At 41.8% G+C, this 21281-nt stretch overlaps 4 protein-coding genes and 1 long non-coding RNA gene across 9 annotated transcripts; 3 read left to right on the top strand and 2 right to left on the bottom strand.

Moving 5' to 3' along the window:
* The first annotated feature begins 427 nt into the window (after positions 1-427).
* On the top strand, positions 428-3779 carry LOC135672314 (protein neprosin-like). Its single transcript, XM_065180772.1, has 7 exons — positions 428-602; positions 1756-1842; positions 1938-2138; positions 2324-2491; positions 2781-2825; positions 2904-3050; positions 3244-3779. Exons 1-7 carry the CDS (start codon positions 453-455, stop codon positions 3616-3618), a joined length of 1173 nt encoding a protein of 390 aa, XP_065036844.1. The 5' UTR covers positions 428-452; the 3' UTR covers positions 3619-3779.
* Positions 3780-5137: 1358 nt separating this feature from the next.
* Positions 5138-10081, top strand: LOC135641865 (protein neprosin-like). Its single transcript, XM_065157647.1, has 7 exons — positions 5138-5683; positions 5758-5844; positions 5942-6154; positions 6702-6866; positions 7079-7132; positions 7211-7357; positions 9507-10081. Exons 1-7 carry the CDS (start codon positions 5480-5482, stop codon positions 9882-9884), a joined length of 1248 nt encoding a protein of 415 aa, XP_065013719.1. The 5' UTR covers positions 5138-5479; the 3' UTR covers positions 9885-10081.
* A 707-nt stretch (positions 10082-10788) lies between these two features.
* Positions 10789-17495, top strand: LOC135641855 (uncharacterized). 5 transcript variants are annotated; one of them, XR_010497808.1, is made up of 5 exons: positions 10789-11038; positions 12443-12877; positions 12950-13009; positions 13795-14138; positions 16469-17495. It is a non-coding gene; the product is annotated as an uncharacterized LOC135641855 (long non-coding RNA). The 5 variants fall into 5 exon arrangements; XR_010497807.1 differs by lacking the exon at positions 16469-17495 and adding an exon at positions 15521-15795; XR_010497809.1 differs by lacking the exon at positions 16469-17495 and having other exon boundaries at positions 12443-12597; positions 12727-12877; positions 13795-15513.
* A 245-nt stretch (positions 17496-17740) lies between these two features.
* LOC135641852 (dehydrin Xero 1-like) lies at positions 17741-18463 on the bottom strand. Its single transcript, XM_065157623.1, has 2 exons — positions 18245-18463; positions 17741-18098 (listed from the first exon to the last, which is right to left on the bottom strand). The coding sequence occupies exons 1-2, from the start codon at positions 18380-18382 to the stop codon at positions 17901-17903; spliced, it is 336 nt and encodes a 111-aa protein (XP_065013695.1). The 5' UTR covers positions 18383-18463; the 3' UTR covers positions 17741-17900.
* Positions 18464-19685: 1222 nt separating this feature from the next.
* Positions 19686-21280, bottom strand: LOC135641848 (bZIP transcription factor 11-like). The gene has a single exon (XM_065157616.1). It carries the CDS (start codon positions 20358-20360, stop codon positions 19908-19910), a length of 453 nt encoding a protein of 150 aa, XP_065013688.1. The 5' UTR covers positions 20361-21280; the 3' UTR covers positions 19686-19907.
* Between the last annotated feature and the right edge of the window lies 1 nt (position 21281).

Raw genomic sequence — 21281 nt, 5'->3', positions numbered from 1 at the left:
AAGGAAGCATGAGCCTAAAAGCGTAGGTTAGAAAATATTCTCTGGCGTCAACCTTTCACGAACACGCTAAGATCTTTATTTTCTTTCTAAAGTAGCAGATGAGAAAGGAGATGTATCACCGCCTAACCAAATAACATGCGCTACTCTTAGTGGTTTTGATAGCGACAACATTATATGTAATGGCTTATCCTTTCAAGTGACACTTGAGCGATTGGAAATGCCAAAGAAGGCCATGTGAAACACAACCTTTGTGTAGATTTAGCAGACGAATGCAAGAGGGATCTCCACTTAGCTGAAGTGGTGGTCCAAATAGAAATTGGCATTGACTTCGTCCAAATAGAAACGGTGAATCTGCAGTGGAAAACGTGTAGAAAGAGAGGAGGCAGCCTTGGTGATCGGTTCTTACATAAGAACATGGCCACCGGAGGAAGACGAGCAACCCGAGAGCTGTCATGGCTTCTAACGGATGCAGGCCCTCTCTTCCCATCCATGCCGTCGTCTCTCTCGTGCTTCTGCTGCTTGCTGCCGCTGCTACCTGTCTCCCGGCTTCAGCAGCAAACAGCCCAAAGCAGTCGAACAAGCCTTCTCTAAAGACAGTGCAGGTACTTAATGATAGAAGATAAGATTTCCCCAACTCGATAGAGGATAAGATTTCCCCAATTATATAAGGAAATCTCTCTATTCTGTTTATTCTGTTAGGGAAATCCTTCCTCCTAATTTGTATAAATAGGAGAGGGAACATGTTAATAGATTCAAGCTAAAGCTATTTCATTTTTACAATAAAGCTTCTTCAATTATTGTTCTTATCTTCTATTATTTCTATCATGGTATCAGAGCCGCTTGCCTAGAGCAAGCTCTCTTCTCGCTGCCAATTCATCATTGGTGTTGCCACTCTGCGCCAACGTCCGTTCCCTCGCTGCCAATTCATCATTAGTGTTGCCACTCTGCGCCAACGTCTGTTCCCTTCCGCTACGACATCTCTAGTGCTGCTCATCAGCACTGCCCCACCTTTCTTCCTCGTTGTAGCTATTTTCCTTCCTATTTTGCTACAGCTTCCTCTTCTGCTACAGCTTCCTCCTCTGTTGCAGTTTCCTTCTTTGCTGTAGTAGCATCACTGCAACATTGCTGTAGATTTCTTCTCTATCGTCGCAGCCGTCGTAATCGCAACCACGACCAACGTCATTGAGAAAAGCGAAGCTTCGCTCTTGCCTTCGGCCAGCGACCAACGTCGCTGAGAAAAGTGAAGCTTCACCCTTCGGCTAGCGACCAACGCCGTAGCATTCCTAAGAGGCTCCGTGGTCAATCCTCATCTTCCTCACCGCGGTAGTCTTCACTGATCTGTCAACATTCGGCAGACTTAAGGAGAATGAAGGGAACGCTTGTGCCATCACAGCAACAGCAATCGCAGTAGCAACAGCAACGATCTACACTTATCTTACTCACGAAGCCTCTCGCTTTAAACCATTCTTTGCATCGATCCAAGATTGGTATCCTTGTTAGAAGCACCATCTTGCGGGGGCATGATAGAAGATAAGATTTCCCCAACTTTATAGAGGATAAGATTTCCCCAATTATATAAGGAAGGGAACATGTTAATAGATTCAAGCTAAAGCTATTTCATTTTTACAATAAAGCTTCTTCAATTATTGTTTTTATCTTCTATTATTTCCACTTAATCCTCTCGTCCTTCGTCTTCTTCTTCTTCTTCTTGTTTGGTAGGGAGCATAGTAAAGCCTGTTTCTGCTGTTCTCACAGAGTCCAGATGGCGACATCATCGACTGCGTTCCCTCTCATCTCCAACCGGCATTCGATCATCCCAAGCTCAAAGGACTGAAACCCTTGGTAACCGACACGCATATTCAAGCACGTAAATAGTAATCACATGCATGCACCTTTGGGTTTCATCAACTCTTCCTGCTTCTCAAACGTTTACACAGGAGCCGCCGGAGAGACCCAAAGGCCGCAAGGCCAAGTCTACGGCTGGTGGCGTAACCCAGTTGTGGAGAGCCTCCGGGGAGACGTGCCCACAGGGAACAGTTCCGATTAGAAGAACCACGGACGAAGAGGCTCTGCGAGTGAGGAAGTATGAGAGGAAGCTTGTAGAGGGTGCAGGAGAAAGTCCCTTCACTAATCATGAGGTTAGAATGGTTGGTGTATTGGTCGTTAATCAAAAACTAATATTAGGAGGAATCTGTGAGGAATCAAAAACATATATATATATATATATATATATATATATATATATATATATATATATATATATATATATATATATGTGTGTGTGTGTGGTGTTTATTATTCATATACTATATGTGTGTGACAGTATGCAGTTGGGACGGTGAAAGATGAAAACTTGTACTACGGTGCAGAAGCCACCTACAACGTGTGGGCGCCGGCGGTGGCCAACAACGGCGAGTTCAGCTTATCACAGATTTGGCTCACTTCTGGCACTTACGCCACCAACCTCAACACCATCGAAGCCGGGTGGCAGGTAATGTATCATAGAAGATGGTGAGACATAGAGATCATAAGGTCGAGTGATGATGAATAAAAATATTTCAATTTAATGCTCTCTTTTCAGTTTAATTAGAATACACTTTGGTCGAGTAAACACACAAACAAAAGTGCTTTAGAGAAAACGTACGAGTTAAAATAAACGTTATTTTGTTGCTTTAATGTCGGGTTTCATGAGAAAAAAAATTGTTATATTCATTGTGTCTTCTTCTTCGATCCATTTTGTGACGCAACCAATAATATTTCCCTCGTTTGATTTTTCTCAGGTTCTATACGGACAGAGCTATCCGAGATTCTTCATTTATTGGACGGTATGAACTCCTCCCAAGTGAAACTGAGATCAATTTAGAGATGTCTTATTGTGTATGCCATGTCCTCAAATATTGTAGGCCGATGCATATAAGTCCACGGGTTGCTATAACCTACAGTGCGCTGGTTTCGTCCAAACCGACACCAATATCGTTCTCGGAGGCTCCATCAGTCCAACATCAACTTACAACGGAAAGCAAATTGAAGTGGAGATACTAGTTTGGAAGGTAATTAAATTATGTGGACTCGTCACAGTAGTGTATGAAAGTCGAATTTGATCGTCATTTTGATAGATGAAGATTTCGTTTAAGCTTTATTTGATAGAACGGTGAAGTCAGTGTTTATTCTTTCATTATAGACGAAGAAGTGTAATTTGCTTGAGGAATTCGGTTTAAACATGATGAGTTGATGGTGCGACAGGATAAAAAGGATGGGAATTGGTGGCTGGAGTGGGACTCCACCGTGGTCGGCTACTGGCCGTCGTCCTTGTTCAGCCACCTCGCGGACAACGCAACCACGGTGCAGTTCGGCGGCGAGATCGTCAACAAAGGCCCTTCCGGCGTCCACACCGCCACCCGGATGGGCAGCGGATACTTCCCGGAGGAAGGCTTCGGCAGAGCTGCTTACATTCATAACCTACAAGTGGTGGACGCCACCAACACCCTCGTCCCGGTGCAGAGCCTCAGCCTCACTGCCGGAAAGCCCAACTGCTACAACATAACCAAAGGCGTCAACAGTGACTGGGGGATGTACTTCTTCTTTGGAGGCCCGGGAAGGAGCGATGTGTGCCCTTGAGCAACCGGAGCAACTCCTTTCTCATCTACTGCTTTCTTCTCCGATGGTTGCGCCTGTGTCTTTGTGTGGAATAATGGTGGTCTTTGTTGTATTTGCTTTGGTCTCATACAAGCAGATCACGAGTATGCTACAGTAATAAATGCGTTATCTCATTAAAGCAATTCTAATTTTTTGATCATCAACCCATACTACCGTCTACAAAGCTCGATGATTCAGATCATCAACCGATAATTTCATGAAGCTGTCCTCTAAGACATAACTATCGAGTAAATGTCAATAATTATCTAAATCATCTATAAAAACCTTATTTACGTAGAGATTTTTTTTTTTTTCATTCAAATAATTTTTTTTACTAACTTAAATATCGAAAAGATCGTTCGGCCCAACCCTTTTGTCGAGATTTATTTTGACTAAGTTGATATCATGTCAGCATATTAATCTACAAAAAAAGTCGGGGGCAATTTATATAGCAAGAGCTATAAAAATATGTTTTCTCAGTATTATTGAGATTTTTTATCTTAAACAAAAAAAAAGAAGCCCTATCGCATGCACTAATACTTCTTCTATTATTAAGCTTTGTGAAGGGCAATATTTGCAGGTGAATGACACCTAGCTAGGTATGGTGTGGCGCGAAAAGAAAGGAAAAGGAGGGGACAATATAGCTTAGAATCCTACCGAGTTGTAGCATTTCTGGGTCATAATAATTGACTGTTTGGTCAACTATTCCAAGCTGAAGTAAAAGAATAAAATATTTTTTGTTCACTGTTCGGTGGGTATAGAATCTAATGTTACAGAGGAGAGGTGCAGCAACTGCAATGAAATCTTGTACTTGTGACTCTAATGAGTGAGGACCATTTTTCCTGTCATCTATGCACCTTTTCGTATGCTGCATTGGTGGTTTATGGGTCATGCACATGATCGAAAGGAAATTCTCAAGACAAAGATAAAAGGAGGGGTTCATGGAAGTAGCACTCTCCATTGCTGGGATCCACTACAGCAAGCTGAGGTCCCCCAGTTGATGCACTCACAACAGTAGACTGTTAGCCAACATCATGTTCTTCCATTCACAACGACAGTAAATACAATTTATTTCTGATGGGCTCAATCAAATCTATATATAGAACATTGTAACCTGCTTTGTTCAAATCTCCTTTGAGCAAAAAGTAAATAGAGGATGGTGGGCATCTGCAGTGAAGTGGCTTTAGTTTACTGTTGAGAATGATCAGGAATCAAAGCACAACACCTGGGAAACTGAGACATGGAGAATGAGAGATAAGGAATTGGCTCCTCCTGGAACAGCAGAATGAATGAGAGGAACCACAGGTGCACAAACGAGGGTGAAAAGAAGAGTAGAAGGGCTAAAGATTGAATGCTTGGCCTCCTTTTCTCTGCCCACCTATAAAATCCATCATGTCAGAGGCAAAGGAAAACCAAAGAGAGAGAAAAAGAACAGACCTATTGATTACTACTCTTCTAGCCTACACCCACATGGATGGAGTTCTATAATAACAGCTGCATACCAACCCGTCCTTGTTATTACCTCAAGCTGGAGAAATATGCCCATCAGAACTTGGCCATTCCACACCCTGAAGCTCGCCAGAAGAGAGGGGAGGGAGACAGGATATAAATAAGGGAGAGCTGTTCAGAGACAGTGTAGTAAATTCCGCGAATACCTAATCTGGTCTCTCAGAGAGAGAAGAGGGGGGAGAGGGAGAGGGAGAGGTGCAAGCTGTGTTTCTATGGGGATACAACACGAAGGGGGCCAATCTGACGGCGCAGGAAGAAGACAAGCACACCAACTCACTTAGATACGGACAGCTGATATAGAAGAAGGATCTCAGTGCTCCAAAATCCCACACAGATGGCTTCTAGCGGCCGCGGACCTTTCTCAATCCATGTGGTGGTCGTCGTTCTTGTGCTCCTTCAGCTGCTTGCTGCCGGTGCTCCTGTCGTCTCGGCGTCAGCAGCGAACAACACGTTGCGTCCTGGCGAAGAGCTTCCCAAGTATCGGAGGATAAGAGCGCATCTTAAGAGGCTCAACAGGCCTTCTCTCAAGACAATTCAGGCACTCCCTGATCCACTACTTCTTTCCTTCTTCTTAGCGGGGTACAATAAGCTTGGCTTTTGCTGGCTGCACAGAGTCCGGATGGCGATCTTATAGACTGTGTTCCCTCACACCTCCAACCGGCATTCGATCATCCCATGCTGAAAGGATCGAAACCTTTGGTACCAGCAATTTTCTCCAACATATACATATCTCTGAACACTTCCACAGCGATGTCATATCATGTTTTCCTCAATACATAGGTTCAAATGTTTGCAGGATCCACCGGAGAGACCCAAAGGCCATAAAGCCGGTGTCCCGACCGACGACAACATCCAGTTATGGAGAACATCGGGAGAGACATGCCCAGAAGGAACGGTTCCGATCCGAAGAACCAAGGAAGAAGACATCCTGCGAGCCAGCCCTGCACGAAGATTCGGAAGAAAGCCAGTCTCAAGAACACGGAGAGATTCCGAGGGCAGTGGACATGAGGTGAGTTTGGGACTTTTGATGCTCAAAAGTAAACATCTTTTTTACTAGGATGGAAAGCAATAGAAGTAGAACAATACAACTAAGATGGACATCCGGCGGACCGATGGCCAAACACGCATCATGTCCTCCCTACCAATCCGCTGCCACATCATAAATCAGATATTAATGAACTCAACAACTCCTTCGATTAGCTCCTTTTCATTTTCTTTTTTGCTTTTATGAGCATTGAAAAGAGCTCACCTACTTGATTAAAAGCTGAGGACTTAACATTTTCTTTCACCATTTCTGCAAACACCTCCATAACGATAACAACTACAAGAAGAAGATCTACGACTCAACATAAGATCTAGATGTCCATCTTCCACGGCCCAACATGTTTAGAGAAAAGCCAGTTGACTTGAGTTCATTATTCTACTGCCGTTACAGTTTGCAGTCCGAGCTTGACCAAGGAAACTGGATCGGCTGCAGTTGTCTGTGGATATTGACTTAAAATGACACACCCACCAACACGAGATCACAAGCTGATTACAGGCTGTTGTGGTTGCAGCATGCTGTAGGGTATGTCGCGGGAGATCAATATTATGGTGCAAAAGCCAGCTTGAATGTGTGGGCACCGCGGGTGGCCAGTTCTTCTGAGTTCAGCTTATCACAGATATGGGTCATCTCCGGATCATTCGGCAGCGATCTGAACACCATCGAAGCTGGATGGCAGGTACTACTAACGAGTCAAACTCTTCCATCTTTTCTATCCAAGTCAAAGTGTTGCCCTTTCATCCACTTCGATGCATAGGAACTGAAAAGAACCCACAAACCCAACAAAAAGATGTTCGGCTTTAACAGCCTTTTTCTGCATGGATATACTATTATTTTCCTCGTTATTTTTTCTTTATTCCATCATTTTCTTTCTTTTCTTGTTTCTCTCAGGTCAGCCCGCAGCTCTATGGAGATAGTTCTCCAAGATTCTTCACTTATTGGACGGTAAGCACTCTTGACCATGAATCTATGAGACACACTAGACTCAAAACTATGCAGTACGAGTTGAATTCTGTTCTACAGACCGATGCGTATCAAGCAACAGGCTGCTACAACCTCTTGTGCTCGGGCTTCGTCCAAACCAGCAACAGGATTGCTGTTGGAGCTGCAATATCTCCCACCTCGAGGTATAATGGGATGCAGTTCGATATCAGTCTACTAATTTGGAAGGTATGTTGCGTGAACTCAGACCCTATACCGAAACATAGTCCTACATATGCTAGCTAGGCCTACATTGGATGTATAATTCTTGGAACCTTAGCAAAGATGATAGATCGAGTGTATAGATGAAGGATAGAGTGTAGCTCACTAGTTGGATAGCCACATGGCAGCTGATCTTTTTGAGGGAGTTGATTAGGTCACACTAGTACAAAAGGTGACGATGTTGTCATGGCAAGAGACATGCAAAACTACCAAAGTTAAAGGGCTGTCTCCCTTTAATGCTGAGAAGATTTGGTGGATGAGATAATTACTGAAGGACTAACCCAGTGGACAAGGAAATATCTCTAGAAGTCTTACAATTGACTTTACATTTAGTAATAAATGTGTTATTCCATTGTAAAAGAAATTTTCTGACTTATTTTTGTTGGAAAATGGTGTCTTAAGATGATTCATTTTATCTTCTTGAAAACCTCATCAAAGGTGGTGGGATTATTAGGTTTTCAGGTAAGGGTTCTCTACATATATATCCTTTTATATCTTGGAAGTAGTATATTTGTCCCTATAGAATTTAATATGACATTTACATTCTTCAGATGTTTAGATCCTTTTTCATATGGAACTCTTGTTAACATTTATCAGTAAATTGATTAATTACTAGAACTGTGGTTACCAATAGCTAACTTGAGTTAAAATTACAAAAAAAATTAAATATTCAAAATCTTTTTATTATTCTTATCGTTCATTTTATTTTCTTATTTCCTTCATCACATTAGAATTTTCCTTTCTTTTTTCTTTTTTCTGTTTCATTGCATGTTCGCATCTCTAAAAACAAAACGGTATTCCAAGAATTATTAGATCTTAAAAGTTGCAAACTTAGATCTGATAGGATGCATTATAAAAGAAGTTTAAAACCAAATTAAACTAATATTAACGTCGATATGAGTTTTAATGTCATTGTTTGATCCATCAATTGATGAATATTAACTAATATGCCAAAACCATAAGTTTTTGCATTTTGCATTGGATATATAACATTTAAACTTAAAGGGATAAATACGAAGATTACTAACTTTGTACACATAGAATAATTAAACTAATAGTAATGTCGATATGAGATTTAATGTCATTATTTGATGAACAATAACTAGTATGTCATAACAATAAGTTTTTGAATTTTGCATTAGGATATATAAAATTTAAACTTCAAGGGATAAATACGAAGATTAATAACTTTGAACATGAGGTTATGAACAGAATATATATATATATATATATATCGTTATATCGAGACCAAAAATAAAAAATAAAAAATAAAAAATATAATAATTTAAAAGTGTTTTTTGTGTGTAGAATCCAAAAGTTTTATATGCATAGAGAATGTTTGAAATTGTCATTTTCTTACACAATAACTCCACACATGGTCCTTTATTGTAGTCAATAAATATGGTGTACTTTTGTTTTACTTTAATATTTAACCTTGTAGTAATTTGAAGTGCCATCATCCATGCATGTATTTTGCTACCAAAATATGGAGCTCATGATTCTTTGTGGAGCCCAATCCCATGTGCTATCCTTCGAATATTTAGGTTGGAAGTGGTTCCAATTGGAACTCACTTTCAATAGTGGATCCCCACACTTGTTTATTTATGAGTCTCATAATTGCAGTCATCTCCCTTCCCATAAGACTTTGAAGTTAACTCTCTAGAGAGAGCTGGTGGTGTACACTGCTGTCAGGGGATTGTGGTGGACCTTCGAGAGGGAACAAAGGATCCATCCCTCGGTGCACTCTTTGGATTCCACAAGCCACTTCTGACTACCTTTACCTTTAGGGATTGGTCTGTGGCTGTCAGATGTCACTTGTTCGTGCATTAAACTTAATCTTCTTTTGCTTTGAGGACTTCGTATCAATCAGATTAGCTAGCAATCTTCAATGCAGCATATCATTTCTATTGTAATGATTTCATCCACAACATGTAGCAGAATCATGAATTATTAGACTGAATGTGTTCAACAAAGTAGAAGATTAAAATACACTTGATGAGAGAACTCAACGATGATCGACTTCTTTTTGACCAAAACATTCTTGTGAGTAGCTTCTGGCATGGAGATACTATCTTCTTTTTCCGACTAAAACGTTTGCATGCCACAAAAACTGCAGGATCCAAAACATGGAAACTGGTGGCTGGAGTTCGGCTCCGGCGTGCTGGTGGGCTACTGGCCGTCCTCCTTGTTCAATCACCTGGCCGGGCAGGCCACCATGGTGCAGTTCGGTGGAGAGATCTTTAACACCCACGCTTCGGGGTTCCACTCCTCCACCCAGATGGGCAGCGGCCACTACGCCCAAGAAGGATTCGGACGAGCTGCTTACTTCCGCAACCTGCAGGTGGTGGACTGGGACAACAGCTTGATCCCGGCGGCCAACCTCAGAGTCCTCGCCGATCACCCAAACTGCTACGACGTGCAGGCGAGGCTCAACACCGCCTGGGGAAACTACTTTTACTTTGGAGGACCAGGAAGAAGTATCAGATGCCCTTGAGCGATCTCCTTATTCTTTGCCTGAGTGGGTCGATGCTGTTCCTCTTTGTCAACCTACAACTTTTAGGTTCTTTCCAGAAAGCATATCTTCTTCCCAATGATTCTTCTTTAACTTCTCACCTGTACAAGTGTGTATCAGATGCCTGTAAATTCCGAGAAAGGTTAAGGTGAAAGTATACAACCAGTTCTGCACTTAAAACAACTGCGTCCAGTTCAATTCTTTTCCTTGTGATTTAGATTTGCATTTCCATTCCAAACCAAATAAATGTCCTTATCCATGTAGTAGAGAAAACAAAATGATAGAAGCGGGCACTGTCTGCAACAAACTTCTATTTATTTACTACACTTAATTCAAACTTCTCCACCAAACTCTTTGTGGCACTGTCTGCAACAAAATGATAGAAGCGGGCTGTGTCTATGACAAGAAAACCTCTCATTTCTTGCCACTGCACCAGTTTTATTTACCACACGGTCTATGGTTCATAGCCCGCTGTCACTGCAAGCCAGTTTGATTTACCACAACGCCTATGCTTCCCTCCTATTGGTTGTCATTCTAAAGCAATCTAGCTCAGGCCCTTACACTAGCTATACCTCAAGGCAAATGCACTAAAATGAAGGACAGGACTAAACTTAACATTGACGATTCTCCTTCCTCTTTGCAGGACGGAGAACTTGGTTTTGTCTCGCCTAACTATGTGGGAGCTTTCTTAGGAGTGAGATACATTGACGATTCTCCTTCCTCTTTGCAGGCCTACTTATTATGTGTGTGTGTGTGTGTCGAATCAAACCGGATCTTAATTTTCCGGTCGGGTTGAGACAAGAAAACCGGACCGGGGCGAAAGGCAAACGGGGTTTCTTTCTCCCGACTCTGACCCCGTTCGTTCTACAGCTCGAGCCCCCTTGAAGCACCTCTGGATACTCTCTCTCTCTCTCTCTCTCTCATAACGCAGCGAATCGGTAGGCACTTGTTGTCACCGCGCGAATTCTTCGACCTTTCGTCGGATTCTTGCCCAGAAGCACTCTACGATTTTTTTCTGGTTTCCTTTTCGTTCTGAGTATATCTTGATCAAAATCCTTACTTTTCGTGTCTTCTGTTCCCCACAGGGAACCAACTTGTCTGCCATAACAGAGCTCAACCACCAGAGCGTGGGCAGCGTGCGTGTTTGTCTCCTCTCTCTAATTCGTTTTCTTTTGTTTAGCATCTTTGTATGTTTATGGTTCAGTGATGCCCTTATCTGGAACTAAAAAGTATCCGAAAAATGAAGTTTCTTTGACGTATTTCTTTGGAATCGGTTGATTGCATGACACGGTCGATAGTATGTCTATGCTACTTTTAATTGATGGTGGCGGCAATGGGATCGAAGACAACCTGTGGAGACTATAAAGTTGGGATTTTTATGTTGGCTGATAATGTGATATGCGGAATCGTCATTTTCAGTTGTTCTTTTGTTGGAGGAGTGAGGGATTGAGATGTCAGTGATTGTTTGTTCTTAAGCATTATCTGTTGGAAAATAATTCTACTAAGAAATCCAGTGTCATCTGTATTGGTGTAGACAGTGTTGTATAAGGCATAAGATGAATGGTTGATAAGGATTGAATCTAATATTGACTTATTAGATCCGAGAGATAAATATGTTGGAACTTGGAATTCTTCCCAGTTTTAGAAGATTCATAGTCTGTCCTTGATCTGCTTGCAATGGATAAAAGTCCTGACTGTAATGAACTCATAACCATAATGAAGGCTTCAAAGGTTCTCACAAGTTTGGTGTACTTGATCATAGTTCTGACTTTTTTTCTCACTCATTCAATTCAGATATTACATAATACACATAGATCTCTTGACTGCACACAAAACACCTTAAACACTAGGATATCTCCTCAGACGTGTATGCTTGTGTGTGTCTATGTTTTGCTTTTGAAGCTCTTGAGGTTTCCAATATATCTATTTCACACGTAATGCCTTTCTAGGTGTGCATACTGTATTATTTTTATTTTCCTCCATCTCATTCTTCTTAGCTATATGAATTAAAAATATCTTCTTGATATCCGTGTTTTAGAAGTTGGATGCCCGTATATATCGGTTAAGACAAAAGCAAATACTGCATGTAGCACTTATAGGTGAAGTTGTATGACTATCTGATTACAGTTGCTACTTGCATTTGAAACTGAGCTAGAGGAGCTGATGGCAGGTGCTTGGAAAGGAAGAAGAGGTATAAGAAGTGGTAGGATGTACCTGAACACAATTTTAACTTGCAAACTACTATGCAAGTATGACATACACCATTTTATATCACAAATTTGCTTGTAACATAAAAGAGTTTAGTTGCTCATATACATGCCACAAGTGACTTGCATGCAATCAAATATGAAATGTGGTACTTGCTGCAAAAATATTTCTTACTCATGGGCAATCCAATGCCCTGTGCATCAAGGTGATATTCCGGCTTTTGGTAGATTCTCAAAACATTTTCTGCCAAGAGGACATTGGTTCAAATGCTTTGACCCTTTATAAATGCAGCTTGAGCTCCATTTACTGACTGCTTCCATGTTCTTTTGCAGATTGTTTGTGATGATCCCTATGGTACATTTACAGCGAACAAGCGATGGGCATATAATCTGCTAAAGTTCTGGGATGTGGTAGATATAGAAGAGATCTTAATGGAAGTCTGGTGTAGCTTCAGTGAATGTAGCTTTAGTGAAGCCCTCAATAGCAGGTCAAGCTAAACCCTGAAGAAGCCATCTGGGATTGGGGCTGTCCCTTTTGATTGCAAATAAGACCTCTTTAGCTTAAAGGGGAATAACATCTGTACTAAGCTAATGTCTTACCTCTTCATAAATGACAGAATCAGCTTGAGCCCTTGGAAGAAACCTGAATGCCAAGCAAATTTTGGTAGAAAGAGATACACTCTACGGCTACATTTGCCTCATCGATTAGTTTGACTCCTCAAGAGTGAACATGAAAGTATTATAGTGTCTCTTAATGCCTTAATAGAGGTAATTATTATTTTCCAGATTTAACCAATGGATTCTAAACTTCTGCCTAATTGTGCTCTCTTTGGCATACAGAGAAGAGTGTATTCGTGTTAAGCATTTTTTGTCCCATTGATTACAACTCAATATTGTCAGGTATTATGCCGTTTCTACTATAGTGGAACCATCTCTGTTTTTTCCCTGTTTGACCTGTTAAATATATTTGACTACTTGTTAGTGCCAAGTGTTTTGAAGCTATGATTCAGCTTCCTAAGCTTTTGGGTTATCTAAAACAGTTTGGTGTCCTGTGTATCCTCACCATTCCAATAATCTAAAAATTTTGGAAGAAATTTAGTTTCAGAATCACTGAATAAAAATCCATGATCGATTGACTAATTTATACCCTGCTTCCTATACTTCAGATCAGTAGCAGACTGGTTTATTTGACCATGTACGCTTTCAGCTCTTGTACTACTTTAAACAAACCTTAAATTGTTGATAAAAGTGTCATTTCCTGATCCAAGTTCATCAGCCTGAGAATTCAGTTGTAATCCCCATTATGATCACAGGAATATTGCATAAGATAGTGATAAAGTCAGCCATACTGGTTCTCTTGGATTTGGTGTGAGTTCCATGGGCAACAATCACAACATATAACTAGGAGCTGAATGCTTAAAACTTGGAATTGGATCTACATATGGTGATCTTGTTAAACTAATCAAGATCTGAATGACATCTATCTCTCAGTTGTTGGTAGGTAAATACATAATGTTTGAGAGTTGAACTTCTTGAAGAGAACTTGCATCCATAGCTGCAAAGAGTATCTGCAAGCCTTAAACATGACAAGTCTCTATCCATACAAAACTTGATTATAGTATTGTTTTAGCAATGAAAGCCATGGATGAGGATCATATTTGAAATTTCTATTTATTTCCATCCAGTAAAGCACTGCTACATAACAAGTATATGGATGGGCAACTTGGTCTTCTCTGATGATTAACACAGTGATGGAGGTTGCAGCTTGTGATGGACCACCTGGAGCTGAAGGCATGAAAGACCAAAGAAGAGCATCTCTTTCCATGGGACAAAGGGGACAAGGCATGAAAAGAACCACTGACCTGGGGTTGATGGATGGAGGAAGACAAGTGGCACAGCAGAGCCTCTACTTAATCTTGTCATTCTCAGATCATGATCTCTTCTTCTTGGAAAGGAAGCCTCCTCCTTGTTGGTCACAGGGACCACGAGACGACGACGACACTACTACGGAATGGAAGGCAACAGGCAGGTTCGTAGATTCTTCTTCTACTTTAAGCACAGCAGAGGAATGAAGACTTGCTACCAAATTATTAGTAAAGTTCATGGCACTAAAAACGTTAGTGTCAGCATGTTTAACAAATAACTGTTGTATCAGTTTTAGATTGATAACAAAAACAACAGAAGTAACAGCAACAATAATGACATGATGATCATATTAGTCTAGCTTAATAGTTTTCTTTGTTATCAATAAAAACCATGCTTTCATGTATGATATAATCAAATAAAGTAGTGAAAAGATAATAAGAATGCTTATACTAAAGCAAACTCGAAGCTCGAATATAGTCAATCATGCTCTAAGCTTGTACAAAGTTAATAATGGATAACAACTAGCAAACAAGATCTTCCTGATCTGTTTATCTCAATGACTCTTGTATCAAGGTATCATTCCTGCTCTTTGTTTTAGCTTCCAGCTTTCTTTCATGGTAATAACTTCTGGTCATGGAAGATAAGATTTGCAGAGGCATCTTAAGGTGGCAAGCTAAGGCCAACAACTAATCCATCTGCTTATAACCATGTCTATCTTCACAATAATGATAGACACCACTTAAGCGCAGTTTACAATGTTTATTTCCCTTCTGCTATAGTGATTACAGTGAGGACCTAGACTGAATAAGTCATGAAAGACTTGTTTTGACTGTTTGACACTTGAGCTGCATGATTAATTTCTTGAGGCAATCAAAGGAATAGAGTGCTGGCCATGATTAACAGATCAAAAAATTACTTAGCCAGCATAATGAAGGATGATTCAGTTGACATTTAATGCACAGTAAGAGTTCAACAGCTTTGTGGAAATCCAATTCAAACTTGGTGACTTAGTGAGGAAACAAACAAACAGAGCTGCAGATCTCACTACTGCATGAGGCATTAACTAGCAACATCCCTGTATTTGTCCTTATATGTGTCTCAATCTTAAGTTAGATCATAGTGTCATTGCAAGTGTTGAACTCAGGAGGAATACATGCATTACAACAGATCAGCTTCAATGGATAAAAATATAGAAATCCATATATATAGATATAGCCATATGTAGCTATAGAAGATCAATGAGATGTTAACAATGTGAGTTGGTAGACAACCATGCAACTTAGAAATAGGACAAGTATATCTTCACCTCAAAATAGGCCACAAGCCCTATCCAAGGCAATATAAAACAATGTCTTGCCTTTGTTTTCATATGGTAGTTTCCTTTAGCTCTGGTTTCTGTAACTCCAAAGAGGAGCTAGCTAATATGATGTTCCTTCTCACAAAGAAGGAACATACAAAAGCAGCTATATAATGATTTTTTTCACTTTTCTTTTCTGAGGGAAAATGGACTAGCATATGTACTAACTGTTTCTGGCACATCTGTAGGTTTGATGTGATCAAATCATAAAATGGTCCTTTGGCATGCTCAGCCAGATTTGCCGATTGATGTGGTATTGGCATATTATGTGTACTGAAACAAGGTGGAGAATAAAAAATGTTGATCTTGCATATAATTAATTTTTTTTTGAAATATAACTAGTTTAATTGTGTATGTGGGTGTGGTTTTCAAAGAAATCTTCCATTGATTTCTTATGCCACCATAAATCCAACTAATTGCAACTAGGTGACACAATATCTAGAGAATGATATCTAGGCCAGCACAATGATTACTTGAAAATATTTTATGGTGGTTAGCCAGAGCTTAGATAAACACCAAGATCAGGTCATTCCTGACATGATCAACTATGTTTAGAACAGGGTGACAGTTTGAGACCATGGCATCTGTTCATATCCACAGAAAAAATTCTTAGGTAAGGGAACCTTTCATTTCAAGATGTTGTAGCACTCATAGTGTGGAGACTGATACTATTCTAATTGTTGTACAAGACTGTCAAAGAATGTTCATTTACTTTCTAAGTTGAATGAAATACCAAATACTGATTCAGAGGAACATGTGGTGCAACTTTATTATTTCATTTTTTGTTTGAAAAAAAGTGATACAGTTTAATGAAGCTTCATAGTCATCCCAGCTAGTGAAAATGTCATTTCCCAGCTAGCCTAAAGCTTTGTCTTTACTACCATCACTCCTATTTCAAGTCTCCTAACTCTTGCTAGCCTCTTGAAATTTTCTTTTCTCCATGTTCCTGCCACTGAAGGTGTCATAAACCTTGATGCAAGAGCATCAGAGACTTGCACAAGAGTCACTTGATTACTTCATCTTCATGTGACTCTCTCTCTCTCTCTCTCTCTCTCTCTCTCCCTCTCTCTCCTCTTCATCCAACTTCAAACTTAAGTATATTGTGTTCATAATGAACTTAAATCCTTTGCTTTCAGCCTTTTAAATCCTCCAACCTCCTCAGACCTCTTCACATCCAAGGGGCTCATCCAGAGATACTGAGACGGCATTAATTGCAGTCTCAAGCACAAGCCAAAGAAAGGCTTGTGGTCTCCCGAAGAAGATGAGAAGCTTTATAATCATATCAATAGATGTGGAGTTGGCTGTTGGAGTTCTGTGCCAAAATGAGCAGACTTGTTTCAGCTCTTCCTTATTGCTGAACTTTTTCCTTCTCTACACTTGGATTTCCTCGATATAGTTCAGAGCCTTCTCTTCTTAATTATTACCGGACTGCAGTGCTGTGGGCAGAGTTGCAGGTTCAGGTGGTCAATTACCTGAGACCAGACCTCAAGAGAGGCAGTTTCTCTCAGCAAGAAGAGGAGTCAATTATAAACCTGCATGAAGTTTTGGGCAATGGGTGACCACCGATCTTGAAGGGGACCTCTTGACCAACTCGTAGTGCCGAACTCTCTCATGTTATGTGATTGCTGGTTCTCCAAAATTGCGTCACAATTGCCCGGAAGAACATATAATGAGATCAAGAACTTTTGGAACTCATGTCTCAAGACAAAACTCAGATAAAGGGGAATCGACCCGAACACCCACAAGCCACCGAGTGATGGTGAAGAAGCACAAGTGGCGGTGGCCGGAAGAACACATTTCTCAGTGTGCTGGTGCTGCTTTTGAGCAGTTACCTTTGAAGCCAGTCTTCGATTCCTTCCCACTAATGGAAGCACAGACATTGCTTGGATTCAGTAGGGAATACCGTTGACATATACGGCCAATTGCACCAGACTTTGAATCTACTTGGACAGAATGAAGGTTTAGCCAACTCAGGTTTATTGGATCATAGCAGTGTGTTGGATGCTTCAGAGAACTTTGGACATGGGGAAGGCTCGAGCAGCAGCAACAGCATCTGGATCTGCCATGGTATGTGGATCAATTGGGCGTGAGACTCGAGAATACAAGTGTGATACTCGTCTTCGTGCGACTATGGAGTGTAGTGATCAATGTCAGTCCTACTTGTTCTTCCAAATTCTTTCATGAAAGAAACCATCAATTCTTACAAGTATCTGTCAGATTCTTCTAAATATGGGAGTTGTATTACTCTCATCAACTTCTCTGCTATCCATTCAACTCAAGCTGTTCAAGTTATGCGCTAACATCAACAAATATGATCCGACTTTGTGGATCATTAGACATGGAATTAATCTTTGCTGGATATAATCCAATCTCCCTAGTCACACAGTTATACGGGAGAAATCATTAGCTAATACCGAAACGGATGTAACCTCTAAATTTAAACTTCAGGAGGACCAAACGTCTGAACAGGAAGGAGACGAACAGTTACTTTCTTACAAGATGTAGACAATAACATAAACACAACACAAGGAACAAACGGCTAAGTTTACGACTACAATGTCAGCTGATCTACTCCTTGTGGTGGCCGGGCAGCTTCTCCTTGATCTTCTCCATCAATCCCTTCTTCTCGTGCTGTTCTCCAGTGCCAGTGCCGGTCTCCGGCTCCTTGTGCCCCTTCTCGCTCTTGTGCCCACCCGGCAGCTTCTCCGTGACCTTCTCCTTCAATCCCTTCTTCTTTCTCCGACCCCCTTGCCCATCGTCCTCAGACTGCCAATATCATGTTAATCCACGGCCTCAACCAATGCATGCAAGTAAAGCAGGAATTCTTCTCATCTGTACTCTGCTTTCTCCGCCTTAGAATGAAAGGTGCATGCCGCTTCGATAGAATCAGTGTAGAGAAGAGGTGGGCTTACCGAGCTGGAGCTGCCGGAGGGGTGAAGACCACCGGTGCCGCCACAGTGGTGCTGCTCCTTGGTGGCGGCGCCGGCGCCAATTCCATACCCTTGGTTCACCGGCAGCGGGTTGCCGTACTCGTCCCTCGTATACTCCATTCCCTTCCTCGCCTATCTTCTCTCGTCGGACGTAAGCTTCGGTTCCTCTTCTTCTGTGTGTGCTTGCTTGCTTGACATGAGAAGAAGGCGGCGTCCGGGGGCGGGGGATATATGGATCCGCGGGCGCGACGTGGATCACCAGCCGAGGGCACACGTGCGTCAGCGGGGGTGGGCGAGGTCGTGTTGTTGGGTGCAGGATGTTGACACGTGTTGAGAGGTGGCTTCATGGAGAGGGTGACGACGTCCATGTCTGGATACGCATGGAAAGTGGTCATGGCACGTGGCCGCGCATTGCATGGTTGAGAAGATTCTAGACGCCGTGTTTAATTATATATTTCAGACGGTTCCTTATAAATAAAAAATTCGTATATTTAAAAATCGATACGATAAAATCAATAAATATACTAACAAAAAATATGTTCATTATTTATGCTTGAAAAGAAGGAATAGAATATAAAATTAGATAACGAGGAGGAAAACGAAGACGTCTTTCTTGCCTGAAACAATTCTATCGTCGACGATCTTAGCGTGAACTCGAATAATTGATTGATCTGACGGTCCAGAGAGACGATAGTATTCGATTAGAACATGTCCCACCCACAAGTGGTGGGGTTCTGTGGACTCCCATCCGATCTCGGTCATCGTCGCCATCGAGCTTTTCATATGATCACAGTCGACTCGTTCTACTGCAACCATACGGTGGCCCATCGATCCACCACCCTTTTTGCCTTGCTTCTACCGAAGAACACCACCACAGTATCATTCAGATCTTAGTAAAGTGCATGGCGGATGAGATCTGCTTCGTTTTATATGCTGCGTAGATGCTTACTTCTTTCTGAAACACCACTTATCTAATGCTCTCTTCTTCAGAACAAGGCAGAAGCATCGATCTTCTTTATGAAGCAGTAGAAAAGGCCTTTCACCGCATGTATTACAGTCTGCATTTGTTGTTATGTCGATGTGCATGGGCTTGTGAGCGTACCATCGGATACCATCGAGGTGTGCAGTGAGCGAGTGGGGAAGGGCAGACATCAGCAACAATGATGGACTGATATTAATATGCACGGTAGGAATGCAAGAAAACCTTTTCTTTCAGCTCATTGATTGAGATGTCTACTCTCTCTTGTACGATACTTTTCCAAGCTCAAACAACCATGAAGGAATTCTTGAAGCTTCTTCGCCCTGGGCCTAACCTAACCATTCAAATCATTTTCTATAGCCTTCATGCTGCCATCAATGGTCACATCTAGTAAAACCATAGTCACTACCATATATTATAGTTCCTGATCAGACACACTTGGCATAAAACTAAAGAGTCTTAATAGTTAAAAGACACTCGAAAGGTCACATTACTTTGGGCACTTTGAAGCTCCAAAGGGCTTAAATATCTTGCCCGCATTCCACCCAAACACACAAAAGTACAATAGATACCAAGATAGACAAAAGTCCTCCTCACTGACAAGCACAGCTAGCAACACCAGAGCTACCAGCCGCCCTTTGACAGCAATCCATGGCTTCTTATCTATCAATGCTGAAGCAGGTTGTCTGCTGCTGAAGCCATGATGGGCTGGTTCGTGCACGTGGAGCTCCATGGACCGATGAGGAAGCCATTGCGGACGATGGTGTTGCTTCCGTTCAAGAAGAGAAGGATCTCATCGAGGGATTGCAGCCTGTTGGTGAGCTCCATGGTTTGGGTGCGCAGAACGGAGTTGTCGGCCTCCACAGCGAAACACTGCTGCGTGGTGAGGGTGAGGGATGACAGGATCTGGCTGTTCTCCTTCCTCAGCTGATTCGCCTGCGCCGTCAGATCATCCAAATGCTTCTGCTTGCGCATCCTCGACCGCCTCGCGGACTCACGGTTCGATATCATCCGCTTTCGCTTCTTCTGGTCCATCATCAGTGCATGCAGATCCTCTTCGGAGCCCGAGGTCGGGAGCAGCAGGCTGGACCCAGAAGAAGTCCCACTGGGAGAAGCCATGGAAGCTTTTTGCGTCTTTTACAGTAAAAATGAGATCTTTCTCGGCAGTCTTTTTTTTATAGATTTAAGTGCTGCTGCTTCAGGCAAGACAAGATCTTGGGTGGAGATATGCTGAAAGATCAACGCTAGCAAAAGAAGATTGTACTTATATGAGAGAATGGACAGGGCCCGAGTGCTCGGATCTCAGAACACGCTCGGAGAAGACGTAGAACCAGTACAGAAAGACCACGGAGAAGGACTGAACAAGATGGGTTCTGTGTCGAATGGTGGAGTTTATCATACACCCAGAGAGAAGGATCTCACTTAGGATAGGCGACATCAATTAGAAACATCAAGAGAAACAGATGCTGCATGTGAAGAAAACAAAAGGAGAGGAGGAGGAGGAGGATTCAGTACAGAAAAAGATCAGAGCTTGCAACTGGGAAGAAGAATCCCTGCAGATTTCAGCAGCAAGGTCGTATTTTTACACCGAGGATCAACCGAAGGCCAGATTTTGAAGAGAATTTTGGCAGAGTCTCCCCTGAAATTAGCAGCAGAAGATATCCCAAAACGACAGCAAATTAGTCAAAGTGGACGCAAAGGACTCGACTTTTGCCCAACACAAGTGGAACAGCAGCAAGAACAAAGTATTCAGCTCTTGGGGTTTCGATTTTGGATCGAGAACCCAAGAGAAATTTAAGAAGGCAGGGCCACGGAAGAACAGAGCAGCAGAACCTCAAGATCGCCAAGCAAGGAAAAGGAGGAGAGGGGGAAAGGGAATTGGAACTCAGGGGAAGGGTAGCATATATAGACAAAAATCCAATTAAGAAAACTTGGTGGGAGAGAGAGAGAGAGAGAGAGAGAGAAGAAAAAGAAAGAGAGAGAAATTGGAATCTTGTGTGCAGTCGTTGAGAGATGTGGTCCTTCCAATCTGATTCAATC

Source organism: Musa acuminata, chromosome BXJ1-4, assembly GCF_036884655.1.
Source record: "Musa acuminata AAA Group cultivar baxijiao chromosome BXJ1-4, Cavendish_Baxijiao_AAA, whole genome shotgun sequence".
Classification (NCBI taxonomy): Eukaryota; Viridiplantae; Streptophyta; class Magnoliopsida; order Zingiberales; family Musaceae; genus Musa; species Musa acuminata.
Note: the sequence above shows the minus strand (reverse complement) of the source record. Positions and strands in the feature narration are given on the sequence as shown.

Excerpts from the sequence above, each read along its gene's own strand:
- LOC135641848 (XM_065157616.1), bottom strand. The coding sequence starts at position 20,360 with ATGGCTTCTCCCAGTGGGACTTCTTCTGGGTCCAGCCTGCTGCTCCCG.
- LOC135641865 (XM_065157647.1), top strand. The coding sequence starts at position 5,480 with ATGGCTTCTAGCGGCCGCGGACCTTTCTCAATCCATGTGGTGGTCGTC. Across the intron at positions 6,155-6,701 it reads CCGAGGGCAGTGGACATGAG|CATGCTGTAGGGTATGTCGC; the intron begins GTGAGTTTGGGA and ends TTGTGGTTGCAG. Across the intron at positions 7,358-9,506 it reads TCAGTCTACTAATTTGGAAG|GATCCAAAACATGGAAACTG; the intron begins GTATGTTGCGTG and ends CAAAAACTGCAG.
- LOC135672314 (XM_065180772.1), top strand. The coding sequence starts at position 453 with ATGGCTTCTAACGGATGCAGGCCCTCTCTTCCCATCCATGCCGTCGTC. Across the intron at positions 2,139-2,323 it reads GTCCCTTCACTAATCATGAG|TATGCAGTTGGGACGGTGAA; the intron begins GTTAGAATGGTT and ends TGTGTGTGACAG. Across the intron at positions 2,826-2,903 it reads GATTCTTCATTTATTGGACG|GCCGATGCATATAAGTCCAC; the intron begins GTATGAACTCCT and ends CAAATATTGTAG.
- LOC135641852 (XM_065157623.1), bottom strand. The coding sequence starts at position 18,382 with ATGGAGTATACGAGGGACGAGTACGGCAACCCGCTGCCGGTGAACCAA. Across the intron at positions 18,099-18,244 it reads CCTCCGGCAGCTCCAGCTCG|TCTGAGGACGATGGGCAAGG; the intron begins GTAAGCCCACCT and ends TGATATTGGCAG.